This window comes from Hoplias malabaricus, chromosome 2, assembly GCF_029633855.1.
Source record: "Hoplias malabaricus isolate fHopMal1 chromosome 2, fHopMal1.hap1, whole genome shotgun sequence".
NCBI classification, from domain to species: Eukaryota; Metazoa; Chordata; class Actinopteri; order Characiformes; family Erythrinidae; genus Hoplias; species Hoplias malabaricus.
This window is the reverse complement of record NC_089801.1, coordinates 13,759,202-13,777,763: the sequence shown is the minus strand read 5'-3', so window position 1 is coordinate 13,777,763 and position 18,562 is coordinate 13,759,202. Positions and strand designations below refer to the sequence as shown.

The 18,562-nt window shown below is 39.8% G+C and overlaps 1 protein-coding gene across 4 annotated transcripts in view; it reads right to left on the bottom strand.

The window, feature by feature from the left end:
* The window catches only part of trim2a (tripartite motif containing 2a), a 40,900-nt gene that overhangs the window by 9,689 nt on the left and 12,649 nt on the right, over positions 1 to 18,562 (bottom strand). For 2 of the 4 annotated variants that reach the window (XM_066658757.1, XM_066658754.1), the window contains exons 2-5: positions 2,898 to 3,076; positions 2,231 to 2,471; positions 1,264 to 1,415; positions 85 to 265 (exon numbers count right to left, since the gene is read on the bottom strand). In XM_066658757.1, coding sequence (XP_066514854.1) covers positions 85 to 265; positions 1,264 to 1,415; positions 2,231 to 2,471; positions 2,898 to 3,031 — 708 coding nt within the window. In that variant the 5' untranslated portion in view covers positions 3,032 to 3,076. Of the gene's footprint in view, positions 1 to 84; positions 266 to 1,263; positions 1,416 to 2,230; positions 2,472 to 2,897; positions 3,077 to 6,064; positions 6,165 to 7,683; positions 7,909 to 18,562 lie in introns of those variants that run through there. The other 2 variants (XM_066658756.1, XM_066658758.1) reach the window with 2 other exon arrangements.

Genomic DNA, 18,562 nt, shown 5'->3' with positions numbered 1-18,562 from the left:
TCATTATTCTGTAACGGAAGCCAACAGGAATCCATTCTGCCCTAAGCCTGCATCTACAGGACTAAACTAAGCTTTAGTACTAACTTTTTGTTTGAGTCCATAATTGACCTCCAGCTCCATTAGCAGGACACTCTTGCGCACGTTGAGAGTCTTCTGCAGCTCATCAAAAGTAGCATGGATGTCGTCCTCGATAGCACTCTTCTGATTGGTCAGCTGCTGGAGAATATCAGACAGCACCTGCAAGGCCGAATCAATCTCTGGAAGTCTAAAGAAAAAAGGAAAAAAGATCTATTAGACAAAATATTTTGAAATAACACTTTTAAAATTTTGAAATATTATCAATTTGAAAAAAAAAGAAACAGTGAATTTAATAAACAAAACATGAAATGTAACATGTAATTTAATATATAAACATGAAATATAAATAATAAAATAATATTTACCAAAATATTTACCATAATAAAACCAAAAAGGCATTTATCACTCTGGCACCATTTAGGTCACAGTTGGTATTATATATTAGTTGGTATGACCATTGGTGACAGATGTAACTGTTGACCTTCATAAAAACTAGGTTTCTGTCTGATTTGGTGTGTTTGTTTTTTATTTAAAAAGGGTGGTTTTGTTTTGTGAGTAGTGTTATTTTGCCTTTATACAGAACACTTGCTGGATGTATTAGCACTTTGGACATATTCACAATTCCTGCAAAGCTTTTCAGTGTTAACTTCAAGGTCAGTTCTTACTTGTGAAACTTTTCCCCATCTACAGCAGTGGATCAATATTACAACACCGATCTTTATTTATTTATTTATTTAGGGCAGGTAGAATATGAAGTTCACCTTCAGAATAGTTTTATTCCATCCAGTGTGAGAAGAACTGAGTTGTTAATAAACTAATTGCAGTTTACTGCAGTTAGTTACTGTCACTGCTGCCAGCTGAAAAAACATTTGGGGCAATGTCATGTTCAGATTTGATTTAGGCCTGCTGCCAAATTCTTAAGAATCTGCTTAAAATGTTAAATATTATTCTAAAAGGGCCCACCCTGACCCTGAAGCGGTTACAGACCATGAATTAATTAATTATTCTACAAAGTCATAACATACTGATGTTTTTGTTCTTTCGAAAACTGAAAACAACAGGTAGAGCATTTCACCATTAATCAGATTGTGCTGTCAGTACTAACTGATGAATAATATTACACCCCACCCCATATTACAGAGTCTTTTAGGAAACAAAATTCATAATAGTACATAGAATGCGCACCTGTTTTTGACTGCGTCTAGCTGCTCCTGTAGCGAGGCTTTATGCTGCTCCAGGACATCCTTCAGTGGGACAGTGGCATGTTCAGCGTGTTCTCCGCTGGTACACTCCTCACACATAGCTGTCTCACATGGCGGGCAGTAAAATTCCATCACCTGCCAAATTCACCAGCCATAAGCTCAACCTCTTTAAAACTAACTCAGTGTATGTCTGTGTGAGCAGGAAAACTCAACAGAGAAGATAACATTCTGTAGAGCTGGACTAATGCTAATATATTCAAGAGTTTTCTGAATTTCCAGGCCCCCTGAGTTGAAGCTTGGAATGTCAACATTCTTACAGCAAGCACAACATGTTAAAAAACAAAACACTGAACATTCCAAGAGATAATGCTGTAGGCAACATTTCTGCAAAACTGTATACAACGGTTTAGAAGTCAGATATCCTGTTAACACCAATGATTTGAAGCAGTATGTAGGTCGAGGTCGAGCCATTTTAAGAATAAACTGAAGTAAAATGGAAGCCTGTTCCCTATCAAAGACCTAACCCTTCCAAGAGTGTTTATCATTTGCTTAAAGGAACACTAGGTAAGAATTGACATTTTCTTGCTCTTGATTTCCCCCTACAGTTGCAGAGTGAAGTACATTTGTACAGCACTGTCCTGAAATCAAGGGGTTTGGCTTCCCAACCACACTTCAAAATTTACATAGTGCAGTTTCTGCAGTGCTGAGCCCAGAGCAGCAATAACAAAGACTATACTCTCAGTATTACAGGTCAGTGGAGTATCAATGTTTTTGAAATAGTGTTGGTTACAAGATGTGGAAGTTCAAAGATAACAAATCAGCATACCTCCTAATGTTACCTACTATTACATTTTTGTCCTATGACACTATCAGGAGTGTCCAGAAATTCAAAAAACCCATAGCCCTAACACATAACTATTTTAACAAGAACACATCATGTGAGATCATACGTTGCCTCCGTGGTTGGGGCAGGAGAGTGGCTGTCCCGTGGCCACCACATCGATGGAGTCCAGTCCGGCACGCTCGTCTCCACGGCCACTGTCCCGGCTCCTTTTCAGCACCTCCATCAGGTTGGTGATGAAGAAGTTGCTCTGCAGGGCCGCCACGCCTTTCTCTGGCAGGATGGAGGTCTGACGGCACACTGGACACGACAGCGTGAGACTGTGAGCTGGGATGTAGTTCTGCAGGCACCTGTAGGAACAGCACAGTAAAATGTAGATAATATAAACAACAGAGTATTTTGTTGATTATATAAATTTGCAATAAATGCTGAGCCACTTGGTTGAAGTTTTGATGCCATTCAGCCATGAAAACCTTAGGGAATTCATAACAATGGAGGATTAGTTCTGGATCACAGATGCCAGTCCAAATCTTCTCAAAGACTGGAGCTCCATCACATCAAAGAACACAGCTCCATTGCTTCCCACCCTAGTGCAGGGGGCTATATACCATTCTAGCCGAAGCTTGATCATTTGTGGCTGCCTCTTTTCTATTGAGAGGACACCTTTTCTACTGAGTTTGGAGAAAATGTTCAGTGGGTGCAGCATCACTCTTTGTAAGAGTTGTCTAAAAAAATGTTTGTACATACAAATCTCAGTGTAGTACAAAAGTACCTACCTTTCACAGAAGGTGTGGAGGCAGGGGAGGACTTTGGGGTTGTCGTAGCGATCCAGGCATATGCTACAGATCAGGAACTGCTTGTCGATCTGACGCACCACAGGGCTTGGAATGGTAGAGCCGTCACTGGCCATCCTAAAGCTCTCACACAGCTCTCACACTCCTTCTTAGCCTGCAGCCTGCGCACAGGGACAGAGACAGGGAAGAGCGTTTCTTTAAAGGTTTCACTCCACAATAGGCCAGCAGGTGCCAGCAGCGACTTCTGTAATGGCTAGCTGTTTCTGCCTTGTGAAAGTCAGGAATTTCTACACCAAGCACTGCATAATTTATAGAAATAACTGGATACAGTTTTGCTGAACTGTTTGTTGTTTTAACAAATTAAATATATGTTACAAATTTTAATATTACATTTTTCTTTTAACAATATATTGTAAACAAACCGTGTTGAGACCTAATAGATTTGTTAAGAATATCTCAATAGTTGGTACTCATTATACACCAACAAAACACACAACCTCAAATTCTAAGGGTAGTCTTAGTTGCCCATAAAACCCGGCTTAAATTTAATTATAAAACATTTCAGAAGCTAGACTGCCATCTTCACTACCCCTAGGCCACTCACATCAAGTCTGATGTTTTCACTCCTGCAATGGCTCTGGCTTCTGTTAAGCACGCTGGCTATAACCGGTGGGTGTTTTAGGAAGAAGGTATTAAGAGGGAATTGAGGGGTCAAACTGAGACCATGTCACAGACAGAGCTGAACTCGTCAGTGAGATCAGGTCTTAAACATCGATGATTCTAAATGGCCTCAAGACGGCTCAAGAACAGTCCGAATGCATCCACTAATCGATCAAAGGCAACCGGAAGCCATTGATTTGAATGGTGACTTATTTGACTAATTGCTGTTGTTAATCTTGATGTACTGCCAGCAATGTCAGCATTTCAGGTTGAACTGTTCCACTAGTTACTGTCTATTATACAAATGTACACAATAGGCCTAAATCTTAGAGGAAATCGCTGAATACCTACAACAGAAGAACAGACTGAGATCAAAGAGGCAGAACATCAAACGCTCTTCAGCTGCTGGAGTGCAGAGACTGACGGATCAAAAGACTACACATCAGTTTGGCTGTAATGTGAAAGTCTAGAAAAATAATGGTGGTTAGTTGGATCTCTTCAAAAAAGAAAGTGCCTCAGTAATTCACACATTGCAGATTGTTAAAGAGCAGGATAATTATGATCTGCTCCTTTCAATATATGCTACAACAAAGGTCTCTTACATACAGTTTTCTCTACAAAAAATACAGATTGTAAATTTGGCAGCAAAAAGAACCACTGAGGTAGTTTGTCTTTTCCAACTCCACCCACAATAGAATGTGTACCATAAAAAATGTATTTGAGAAGGCCATGTACAGAGCTTTTAAGCGATGAAGCACTTGAGGGACACTTCCGGAAGAAAGTGGCAGTAAATCATTCAGCATTAGGAGAGAGAGAGAGAGATAGAGAGGGGGGGGGGCTGTTTTCTTTATAGCAGACAGTGCTGAACCATAGAGGCAGTCCATGCTTTGTGCTGACCAATGTGCAGAGTCATATATTGTGTGTGTGTGTGTGTGTTTCATGCATTAAGTTAATGCTACAACGTAGTTAATACCAGCAATTTCTAAAAAAGGCTTTTAGAATGTAATAAACATTTTTTGTCCAATCAGGAGACTGAATATATATAATTTTTTTTAAACAGACGAAACATCTCAGCGCTCCAGTGTCACCTCTCTCACAGTCTTAGCCAGACATGTTGAAAAGATGACTCATTCACGGTCAGTCAGCTGGCTCTGTGTAGGTAGAGACTTGTGACCTTGAGCTGCAACTTAGCACCCTGCTCCCTGAAAATATTACAGCAGACGTATTCCAGTATATAAAAGTATAAAATATCAAGCATTTATCTGTTGTAAAACTATAATGATTTATGAAATAGTCATATACACACACACACACACACACACACACTTTTCACACAATCACTGACATTTTGCTCCCCCCATCACACACATTGCCATAAACACTGGAAGGGTCAAGACGAGCATGTGCTTCCTCCAAGACATGAGGGCAACCAACGTTTCGCACTGCCACCAATGCAACATCCCCAAAGACAGCCCAAAGCCCCAGAGCTAATCAGCACCATTCACTAAAACAGTCGTTCCCAAAGTGGGGGGCAGCTATTGCACTGCAGTAATGAATTCATCATGTGTCTGATAGAGTAGCACTGGGACAGAAAAATATATATGGAAACAGCTAGCAAAAAAAAAACAGCTAGCAAAGCAAGCATTATGCTGCAATGTAAATGCACAGTTAAACACAGTCCTCAGGCCTGAGGCTTACGGAACCTGACAGGGTGCAGCATGTGTGATATAGGCCAGGTCAAGACTCTCTGGATCAGCCATCCACTGAAAACAGCATAGGGATCCTGGCCCTGGGGGTATCTGTTGTCCCATTCAAATGAACTGGAACATCAGAGTCAACCAGAAGAGGAGACCAAATCACCATAGCAACACAGATAAAGCAAGAAAAGAGGGTCAGAGACATTTGATCCAGACCACTGACGTGAAGGAATGAGAAGCTGTGAGAAATGATTTCCCCTAGTCTTCTCCACTTAAGGGGAAATTAACATTAGGCCTTTGCTTCATGGATTAGATATTAACTGTGGTCAATGAGGCAATAATCACAAAGGCCAGTTCATCACAGGGTTTTTTACAACTCCCACTACAACTACATTTATAAAGCATATGACAAACTATACTAGTACAAGCTTTTTAAGAAAAGATAAAATGAAACATATGCCCTTCCTCCCTTGTTTCCCTGTCCACATGCTTTTGTTTCGTTTTGTACCGGCTCCTCCCTTGCTCTGTCTCATAATTGTGAATGGTCGGCTGTAATTGTGAGTAAGCCTGTCACAATAGCCCTTTTTTGTGGTCAATATACTGTACCATAAATAATTGCAATGAATCATGTTATTCTCATTTTAAGCCACTGCATTATTATGCAAATATATATATATATATATATATATATATATATATATATATATGAATGACTTATAACATTATGGCAAATATAAATAAATAAACACTTGAAATGGAACATAAAAACTTTTAAATATCATAAATAAATACCTTCACAAACATAACTGCAGTTGACAGTCTTGTTTTTGACAATGTGTTTTTATGAACACTACGTTCTTTGTGAGTTTGAAATTCTTGTTTCTCGTTTTCTACAACTATTTCCTTGTCTGGTTTTCGTTAGGGACGTTATTATAGCCAACTCACACCTGCGCCTGGTTACGTGTTGCAATGTTTTTCTTACTATAAGAGAAGCCTAAGGGAGTTCTAACCATATTTAATCATAAGAACCCTAGGATATTATAAAATAAAGCTCTAAATTTCAAAAACAGCTGCAGTGATGCAGGAATCACCCTCTCACTGCTCATGCAGCCTCTGCCGAGATGCATTACATAAACATTATGTAAGACAGCCGGTGCCATGTGAATGACTGCTGTATTATGCTACAGTGACATCATGCAGTATGAGTTATGACTAATCCACAGGGTCATAGTGTTCTAAGCCAAGAAAATCAATGAATGAGTTAGTCATTCACAGACATATTTATTGGACCAATTAAGCAGTAAATAGTAGCATTTCTTACCTTATATCTGATAAGGTCTGTCTTTATGACTCAGACAGGCTCATCTGCCATATCAGACCATACTAGAATATATATATATATTCATGAACACCTACCTTGTGTATACACTCATTATCCATTAGACTGTACCTTTACTGTAGTCCACCAGATTCTCCTCATACTTTATCCCTATTTCACTCTGCTCTTCTATGGTCAGGACCCCCACAGGGCCACCAGTGAGTGGTGAATCATTCCCAGCACTGCGGTGACAGTGACGTGGTGGTAGCCTGTAAATGTAAGTTGTGCTGGTAAAAGTGGATCAGACACAGCAATGCTGGTTGACTTTTTAAAGCCCTCAGTGTCACTGCTGGACTGAGAATAGTCCACCAACCAAAAATATCCAGACAATAGCGTCTTATGGGTGGTGTCCTGTGTCCACTGATGAAGGACTAAAGAACGACCAACACAAACTGTGCAACAACAGATGAGCTACTGTCTCTGACTTTACATCTACAAGGTGGACTGAGGTAGGTGTGTCTTACAGAGTGGACAGTAAGTTGATAAAGGGTTTAAAAACTCTAGCAGCACTGCTGTGTCTGATCATACCAGTGCGACAAACACTAACACCACCATGTCATTGTCACTGAGAATGGATCCAGTTCCCTAATCATACCTGCCCTTCGGGGGTCCTCGGTGTATGTATGCAGACAAACAGGTGGATTACAGTTTGTAATTGTACAACTACAAAGTGTTCCTGTGTAGTTATAAAATGGACAATGAGTGTAGATACAAGTTAGGTGTTCCTAATCCAGTGATCATTCAATGTACACATGCTGCTATATTACAATATCTGACTATACACTGGTATATGTTTTACTGTCTACGTGTTTATGTAGACATCTCAATGGAGAGGATATATTGGTACAATTTTTGCCCCTGTATGTACATATATACATGACTACAACACAGAAATAAAGCACCAGACAAATATGATTAGGCAAGATGCACCACAAATTCACAGCAAAACAATGACATATATTTGACCTATAGTACTTGAAGTGAAAGCCAAAAACTATATATACACACAGGAACATGTTCAATTAATTCCTACCATTAACATGTCTTCCTCAGTAAGGTCCAGCCCACATGTTGACAGCCAGTGATGCTTCAGCTCTCAGTGTGTAACAGCGCAGACATCCAAGCGCTGAGGGTAAGCCATAAAAGAGATGACGACTCATATCCCACTAACACCCCACACAGGGATTAGTGAATGAACAGGAGTGGATCTCAACACTTCAGTTAAGCCTCTCCCCTCAAGTCCTTATTAATAACCTCTCTCTCTCTCTTTCTTTCTTCCATTCACATTCTCTCTCTTCTTCCTGCTCTGCCACCCACCCTCCCTACTCCTTTTCTCTCTCTCTCTTAACTCTCCCTCTATTTACCTTTCTATGTCTCAGACTTTCTCTCTCTCTGCTACTTTTGCAGTCTCACTCATTCACCCCTTTGTCCCTCTCAAATATCCCTTACATGCCAACTCATTCCAACGGTCCACTAGTATTGTGGGATTTGGGACGCAGCATGGGTCAGCGTTGCAGCCAATGAGACAAGAGGACGAGATTATATGAGAGCAGTACAGAGAGAGAGAGAGAGAGAGAGAGAGGCAGCAACTGCTTTTGTCAGCATGCATCATCAGTGCTGAGTCACTGCACAGCAAGCAGGCGAGAGAGAGAGAGAGAGAGAGAGAGAGAGAGAGAGAAATGAAAGAGACATGAAGCAGACACACACACACACCAAATAAGCAAGAACAAGCAGTGTGTATTAGGGCTGGGCAATTAATCAAATCGACATTCAGAACTTCTAATCGACATAATCTTGTCTATATTGATTATATCAATTATTTTTAACTGTTTTTTTTTTTGTATTCTGTTATTTTCCCATACAAGCTTCGTCACTGAACCATGAGGGTCAAAAATACAACAAAATAATCGTTCATTAATCGTAATCGTGGCAAAATCATGATATTGTTACGCTCATATCGCCCAGCACTAGTGTGTATACAATTATGCAACTCCAAAGCCTGCTGGTTGGGGTGGGGGTGCCAAATATTATGAAGAGTTATGGACCGCTTTTATGAAAGACAAAGTAGACTGACTGTTTTCTACAAAATCTGAGAATATACAGAGATCGATACCTTTTCGCATATTCAGCCTGTAACCACTGATGTTACAGACTGTGTACACATTTCAAAAGGCAAATGCTCTCTTTTGGAATAAACATTATACACATCTGATTTTTTAGGGGAAATTCATATTGTTTTTTCTTGGTCTGAACCAAGGAATGATCTGAATTAATTCCTACCATTAACTCTTCTTCAGTGAGGTCCAGCCCACATGTTGATACATCAACCCTGTCCAAAGAAAACCATGCATCTACATTTTTCTGGATTATTAGCTTACTTTGAACACAGCAGCTGTCCTTCAAGTTTTCATGAGGAATGGATCAATAGAAATGCCCTATAATTACTTTTACATCAATTTAAACTGAAATTTAAGGTTTTTTCCTTCTCCTGTTAAGTTACTCTTTTTGGAGATACATGTGTTTTTTTTTTCTTTTGGACAGCAATGATATTTTTTAGTTACTTCATTTAGGGTCAATCTATTTCATTCATTCATTCATTATCTGTAAATGTTTATCCAGTTCAGGGTCGCGGTGGGTCCAGAGCCTACCTGGAATCATTGGGTGCAAGGCAGGAATACACCCTGAAGAGGGCGCCAGTCCTTCACAGGGCAACACAGACACACTTACACATTCACTCACACTCACTTTTGAGTCGCCAATCCACCTACCAACGTGTGTTTTTGGACTGTGGGAGGAAACCGGAGCACCCGGAGGAAACCCACGCGGACAAGGGGAGAACACACCAAACTCCTCACAGTCAGTCACCCGGAGCGGGAAACAAACCCACAACCTCCAGGCCCCTGGAACTGTGTGACTGCGACACTACCAGCTGCGCCACCGTGCCGCCCTTCAATCTATTTGATGTTGAATGAAAATATGTAAATGTAAGTACAACTAAATGCAGCAGTTTGCATGCCCTCTGAAATGACATGCTGTGTTGGTTTTCTTAAAAAACTAAATATATCCTAAATGTTTTTATTGCTTTTTTAAAACAATGAATTGTAAAAGGTCACACAGGATTGTGAGGGTTTTGGAATTTTGCTGGATCACAGTTTCCATTGAATCTGACGACTGCACACTGCTGGTACATACCGTATTTTTCAGACTATAAGGCGCACATATAATCTTGTGATTTTCTCAGAAATCAAAAGTGCGCCTTATAGTCCGATGCACCTTATATGTGTACCCACAAATGGCTTAAGCATTACGGCCACCGTAGTCAGGATCCTCACTGAGTGCAGTGATACGTACAGCTCTGTGCGCAGGAGCCCCATGTTTCGTTTGGAATCATCAGTCTGGAATCATCACTGAAGAGCTAAACATCAACAACGAGACCGACTCAGAAGATAATGATGAGGGGGACCCGAGCATGCTTGATGCCGAAATCGCCCAACTATTAAACTCTGATACTGAAGATGAAGAGTTTGATGGATTTGTGGTGTAGGAATGAACTGAAAAACTAAATGCATTGATTTGCAGTTACAACTGAACAAGTTGAGAGTTTTCGTGAAAGAGTTAAATAAAGTTTGACTTACGGTCTGAGCTTTGTTTTAATTAATGCGCTGCGCCTTATAATCTGGTGCGCCTTATAGTCCGAAAAATACGGTAGTTAGTATTTAAAAGCAATACTAATGCGTGTGGTTCTTCCAAGTGTGACTATTTTCTGCTCTTTTAGAACACAATAAATATATTGCAAACTATCACTCAAATCTAAACTATTATTAAACCTCTATTCTGTGCACCATAATATAATCCTGTGTTTAAATTAGATCCAGCTTTATACTGGTATGAAGGTATTTATTAAATCCAACAGAAATATATTTATTTGGTTGAAATAGCACCAACTAACATTTAACCTTCGGTTCAGTTCCTTTATTTTCCCCAAAGGAAAATTTGTTGGCAGCCAGGTACATTAAGCCGGCTAGAAAATAAAAACACATACAACATCCCTAGCCAACACCATCACATTTATAAATATACAATTATGCCATTCATACTAGCCATTTGTCTCTTTCCCCTTTTACTAAGCAAATGCATTGTATAAACACCTGACCTTTTTCCAGCATGCAAACAGAGAGGAAAGCTAGCAAAATGTGAGGAAACATTCTCTCAATTCTATAAAAATATATTGGATAAAAACCACAAATATTGCCTTTAAGTTCCCAAACCAGGAAGTCATTGACAAGTTAAAACAGATTGAATAAATGCCTTATGACTGTCCTGTCCACATAAAACATGTTTAACATCCTTAAGTGCAGTTTCTGCTGCACTTTAATTCCTGACTCACCAAAGCATTTTAACGTTACAAATTGTGTAGATATTTTCTTCATGTTGTCAGCGCAATATTTAATACACTAAAACAGAGAAGGATTACATCAGAGTTGGGGAGACAGAAAAGGCACAGTCAGCAACAGGTTCACTTCAGGCTGAGCAGCCAAGTGAACTGGAAAGATATACTAGTATATTCTGTATCTCCAAATAATGGTTTCATGTCTATGGAAAGGAATTCATGCTTCATTGTCATACATCAAAAAAGTTGAAACCATTTTGGATTTGGAACAAACTCCTCCTATAAGTGTATGTTGTGGATAAAATGCAAGTATAGCAATTATACACTATTAAACATTTCAATAATGTAAAAGAACTTATTACAAAACTGATTAAAAAAAATAATTACTACATGTCTATACAAACGATTAAGCTTGTTTTCATCTTTTAAATAAATGCTATGGTTGTAAAGGGCCAAATAATTTTATTTCCCCCAAAAACGTAGGAAATACTCACTGTTCTTAACTGAAAACACAGATGCCTTGGCTCTTGTAACACAGTTGTCCAAGCATTACATCACTGCCTGTTGTCCCAGCAGGTTTGTTATGCTATGTTAAGGTCCACTATGCTAACCACACTGTTCCACTACTCTAACTGTCCAGTCCTTTCCAGAATCCTGACCTCAGCAGTTTTCGTCAAACCTGGCCCAGGATGACCGTGCTGGCAATCCACAGGCCAAAGACAACAGCTCTGATCACAGTACTGTTATGATGACCAGTGCTGTCCAATGGACCACTGGTACAACAACGTAAACAAGAGAGGTGAGAGGTGGGGGCTAAGAGGGAATGTTTGGAAGTCATATGCTGTCTACTGTTACTGCCAAGACTGAGTGCCAATAAACAGACACATTCACATCCATTCTGGTCAAACAGAGAGACATGAAGGCTTCTCGCAGGACCATTTTTAGAGTGAGAGGATTATTAAGTAACTACACATACATACTACAGAGTGGGCCATTTACATGGATACACCTTAATAAAATGGGAATGGTTGGTGATATTAACTACCTGTTTGTGGCACATTAGTATATGGGAGGGGGAAAACTTTTCAAGATGGGTGGTGACCATGGTGGCCATTTTGAAGTCGGCCATTTTGGATCCAGCTTTTGATTTTTTTCAATGGGAGGAGTGTCATGTGACATATCAAACTTATTGGGAATTTCACAAGAAAAACAATGGTGTGCTTGGTTTTAACATGACATGGCTCTTTCATGAGTTATTTACAAGTTTCTTTGTTTACAGCCATTGACATGTCGCAGAGGTTAACACGTGAGGAGCAGATAGAAATTGTGTTGATGTCTAGTGAGCGCAGTAACCGGGTCATTGCAGCAGATTTCAACGCAAGACAACCTACAAGACCACCCATCTCCCATGCTACAGTTAGCAAACTGCTTACCAGGTTTCGTGAAACTGGTTCAGCGTTGGATTTGCCAAAATTTGGACGCATGAAAACTGTCACTAATGAAGAAACATCAGTGGCTGTCCTAGCTTCATTCAGCAAGAGCCCACAGCATAGCACTTGCCGCATGTCACTGGAGAGTGGCATCAGTTGAACATCCCTTCGGCGGATATTAGCTACTCACAAATGGCACCCTTACAAACGCCAGCTGCTGCAGCATCTCAGCGAGAATGTACCCAATTCGACGCACTGAATTTGCAGAATGGGCAAAACAAAAATTGGAACAGGACCCTCAGTTTACATAGAAGATTTTGTTCAGTGATGAGGCAAACTTATGTGAATGGTGAAGTTAACAAACAAAACCACCGCTATTGGTCTGACACTAATCCACATTGGATCGATCCAAGACTGTTGGAACAAAAACATTGATGGTATGGTGTGGTATATGGGGTACAAATATATTGAGGCCATTCTTCATCAATGGAAACCTCAAGGCCACTGGATATGTGAAATTGCTACATGATGATGTGTTTTCCTCTTTATGCACTGAAGCTGGCATGTTCCCTGAGTTTTTCCAGCAAGATGGTGCACCACCACATTATGGGTGTCGGGTCTGAGCATTCCTAGATGAACAGTTTCCTGGAAAGTGGATTAGTCGTCATGGGCCAGTTGAATGGCCCCCAAGGTCTCCCGATCTCACCCCCTTAGACTTCTATCTTTGGGGATATCTGAAGGCAATTGTCTATGCTGTGAAGATACGAGATGTGCAGCACCTGAAACTACGGATACTGGAAGCCTGTGCTAGCATTTCTCCTGCGGTGTTGCTATCAGTGTGTGAAGAGTGGGAGAAGAGGGTTGCATTGACAATCCAACAAAATGGGCAGCACTTTGAACACATTTTATAAGTGGTCAGAAACTTGTAAATAACTCATAAAAGAATAAAGTTACATTAAAACGACACCATTGTTTTTCTTGTGAATTCCCAGTAAGTTTGATGTGTCACATGACCCTCGTCCCATTGAAAAAGCAAAAGTTGGATCCAAAATGGCTGACTTCAAAATGGCCACCATGGTCACCACCCATCTTGGAAATTTTCCCCCTCCCATACTCATGTGCCACAAACAGGAAGTTATGATCACCAACCATTCCCATTTTATTAAGGTGTATCCATATAAATGGCCCACCCTGTACAAACTACCCATACAGAGCGACACAGGCATAAAAAAATATATAGAATTAACATGAAGATGATCCAGTACCCTTTCTGAAACTTGAAATTTTATATAGTTACTTTTCAGTTAACGCTAGTGTTGCTAACCACAATATTTCTAAATAACTTAAAATGACACTAGCACTAGTACCACTATTACAGCTAACAGTTGACGTAGCCTAATTTAAAAGGTGACATATTAAGTCTCTCCCAAAACCTGATGTTCCATCCTACCATTCTAACTGATGTCTATCCTCATAAATCAGTTTACTGAGATGCTCTAGTCAGAGGGCGATTACGTCATGGCTTTTTCCCACCCACAGCATGCGACTGGTGCTTACTTACCTCAGCATGCCATGGTTCGGTGTTGCCTTAAAATTTGGCCTGATTAAAAACGTACAGGTAGCATATTTAAGTGTCCAACGTGAATTGGGACAGCCTACATGTAGGGAGCACGCATACTATGACATAAAATGCTATGTAGACAGCTCACTAGGATTTGGGACTAAGACATTATAATGTGTCCATCTGTATTGAAAAATGTGTGATTTTGCAGTCTCTTTGTGTACGTAAAGCCCAGATATACTCTGCCATCTACAAAATGCAAAGTACTGACATCACAAGATGATAAATGTGAGGCCTTAGGTGTTAAGCTCAAGATTGCATTGTTATCATTTTTATTTTATATTTATATTGATTTTAACCTTGCAGATAGTGTGTGTGCCCGTGTATGTGTATAGAATGCAACAGGAGTACAACCATATCATAAATCAATTCTCTTGGAATGCGTTAGAATTCAATGCATTTGTGTACATTTTTTGCACTTTAAGTACTAACAAGCGCTGTGTGGTCAATTCTGACCTCATGTTGTAATCTTAAACTAATCCAGCAACAAAAATGATCAGAATTAAAGTAGAACTAGCTCTTGTATCAGAATCTGTATCTGAATCAGTCTGTGTATCAGAACTGGAAAAATTTTGATTAGCCCAAGTTGGAAGCAGCTGAGGCCTAAAAATTTGATAAGAGATCTCAGAAACAAAGGTTCACTGGTTTGATCCCCATGACCAGCATAAGTATAGTTTCCTCAACATCCATGGCTGAAGTGCCCTTGAGCCAGGCCCCTAAACACTAGTGCAGGGTTCTCAAACTTTTTAGACCAAGTACCACCCTTTATCAAACCAAAACCTAGGAGTCTTACCACAGAAACATGTGCATACTTTACACAAAAATTATTCTAAACTAATTACTAAAAATTATAGAGAGTATAGAAATAACTAGGATGTAAATTAAATGAATGTTTTAAACATAAATATACATTTAAGAGAGCATAAAGATATATGGAAAATAAGCTTTTTTGAAAGAAATAAAAGATGGAAGAAGTCAAATTAATATAATTTATGTGCTTTAATAGCGTGAACAGTGCAGGTGAGGTGGAGCAGGTGCTCACAGTGGCTCCTGATGCTTGTATCAGTTGGTGAAGGAGGTCCGATGCTGTGTTAAATAGTGTTTTAGAACTCTAATGATGCAAAAAAAATTTGTGTTTTGTTCCTCTCTATTTGTTGCCTCTGGAATGCCCTTTTGGGCTTCAGATTATTTCCCAGACTTGGTCTAGACTTGTTCATCATGTTGCCCTTTTTTTTAAACAATGTCCAAACTTCTCATGTCTCTCTCTAGCTTTTGCTTACGTCCAGTAAGCTACTGAAACAGGGCTTTCTTTAGACGGATTTCTCATCGTATTCCCTCCCTGAAACTATATTATATTAATTCATTGTCTGTAACCACTTATCTAGTTCAGGGTCACGGTGGGTCCAACGCGTACCTGGAATCATTGGGCGCAAGGCAGGAATACACCCTGGAGGGGGCGCCAGTCCTTCACAGGGCAACACGTGCACACATTCACACCTACGGACACTTCTGAGTCACCAATCCGCCTACCAATGTGTGTTTTTGGACCGTGGGAGGAACCTGGAGCACACGGAGGAAACTGCAAGGAGATGGGGAGAACACACCAAACACCGCACAGACAGTCACCCAGAGTGGGACTTGAACCCACAGCCTCCATGTCCCTGGAGCTGTGTGACTGTGACAATATATATTTTATATATGTATGTATGTATGTATGTATGCATACACAAAAATAACCAATTTAGTGAAGAAAATTACACAGCACAGACATTCACATGCACCCACACAACAGAATCTCTGACTGAGCTACTAGCTTTGCTGGCAAGGACTTGTCAGTTTAGAGCCAGAGCAGTGGCTTGTGCAGGCCTAAAACCACACATTGTCTGTACTATGAAGCAAGTTCCTCTCAGATTAAATAAATCTAGCACTTACCATCAAGACCTACATTTATGTCTCACTTTTTGACTTGCTTTCAGCGTGAGTATGGGGTAAAATGGAAAATTTCTGTTTCAACCCTAGAATTAAAAGAGGTGCAAAAAACACAGCCTGTCACTCAAAGGTGACAGAATAACCACTCAAACCCTCTTCAAATGAGCGACAAGTGGGTGGAGAGACCACTTACACATGGTTTCCAGGCAACAGCAGCGTCTCCTATGATGTAATTGGCCATCGCAATCACCATAATTAGCATAATGTGTGAGGGAAATGACTGACAATGTCTGCCCACTCTGAAACTAGTGAAAATTACACTTTGTGGAAAGTGCTGTTTTAAGCAGACAATTCAGCCAATTCCACATAAGTTGTACCTGTAAAAACAAAGGGTTCCAACACTTTCAATGCTGTATAAAAAATACTCTTAAATCCAGATTGCATGCAGATTTGTTCACACCAGCTTGAGTACACATGTATTAGGATTACTGGGTTAAGCACATTATGCAAAATGATTTAATTATAAAATAAAAATGGTTCAATGATGAGTTAGATCCAGGCATGTGAACAAAAGTGTCCACTAGGTGTTTGCTGAATTAAACACACCAGTGGTTATAATCGTAACAGGGAAAATATCAAATTGACAAGGGAGTACAAGGCAATGAGGGATGAGTTATAGTACATTAGTGACTGATGGGTGGACTCTCTCTCGCATGCCTAACCTTTACTATCCGACACCCCCATCATGTTTGCAAAAATCACACGTTAATGGCACTGCCTTTTGGCCCTTGCATTCTACCCTTCCCCCTCTTCCCATTTAATTGTCTCATCAAGCCTCCCAATTAGTTTTATTTTATTCTTACAGTCCTTTATAGAACATACTGTCCTAAAGCAGCTTTGACATATTCTATCCTTATTCCACAAGCAAACACAGTCCTGAGGTCACAAAAAGACCTCTGTGACCTGCTTCTGTCAAAACAGCACAAGGATCTCTCTCTCTCTCTCTCATTTTATATATATATATATATATATATATATATATATATATATATATATATATATATATATATATATATATGACTGTTCCTTTAAGTAAGAATGAGCCTCAGCTCAGTTCGGAGCAAGAGCCCACAACTGAGGAGCAGAAACTTAGGTTTTTAGTTGTTTTCTGACAGAAGAACCCATCTGTTCCCAGGGTCTTTTGAAAGAAATCAACTCATGGGTGTTGCCGCAGTCGTCACAATACTGTAGCCGCCATATTAGGGAACTACTCATTACTCAAAAACACAGTTCAAATAAAATCTTTAAAATTTAAATGTTTTTATTGTTCGTGTCAACACTAATCCTCATTTAGACATTAAAAATGTAAGAAATACAAATATGAATCCATGAGTCTTTTATCCGTGTCACATTTGTAAGCAGAGTTCTGTTCGTATTTGTCAGTCAGGCTGCATCCCAAAGTAGTGCCATACTCTCTACATAGTGCACATCACAGATAATAAGCTTAATACAGACAGCAGTTAGATACTATTTAGGCAAGGAAACTTGGACCTAATAACAGACTAAAAATTATTGTCAACATTCAATACACTATGAGTTCAAAACAGTTATTTTATGACCGGACGGTGCCCTATGTAGCGTGTAGGGAGACATTTGGGATTTGGCCTCAAATTCATTGCAGCATGGAAACCTCTCACACTGATCACTCTTGTTTTCAGACAAGAAATATTTTAATAATAAACTTAGCCAAACCAGAGAAATAATTTACAGACAGTCGCAATAAAACATCATCCTCCAAGAATCTGTTACACTCTCAGAGCGCAGGGACAGAGGGATCAGATTATTTACCCTGTAAACTGGGGGAAAGACTGAGACAGGAATATGTGGTTTGTGTCTGTAGTCTCTTACATGCTAAAAACAAGAGTGAAATAAGATGGTTACTGAAGCTTGTATATGATCTGTGTATGAATAACTCACTCAGATTCCGACAGAAGAGCTGAGAAACATTTGAGGCTGAGATGCTAAGTTTTATATTAGATCCTAATGTGCTAATGTGGTTAATCGATATTCACTGTATTTTTCTCCTGCTTGTACTACACATGGCAATCATTTACCCTCTGACATGGAGAGGAGGTGGGTTTCTTTTGCTTCTGGGTGTTTTAAACTCCAGCTCAGGGAGAGGAGCTGTGTATGAAATAAATGTATCCATTTTTACCATTCGTTTACATTAGTACACCACTCTAAAACCAGACAATCTGCCCGCAATATGGCACCCAGGCCAAAAACATGATGTCACTGCAACCTATGAATACAATGAGATTCTCTGAAGCAACCAAATGCCAGTCGAAGGTCAATATTACAAATGCCAAGTGTCATCTTGTGGGGTATATAAAGCCCCTAGCACTGGGATGTGAAACAGGGTGTAGTTGTGTTCTCTGCAATGACTGAACACAAGCCTATACATTTTCTGATGAATTGGATTGGTGTTTGAGCACTCCATATCCAACATCGGTGCTTGATCCTGCTTAGGCTCGTCTCTGAA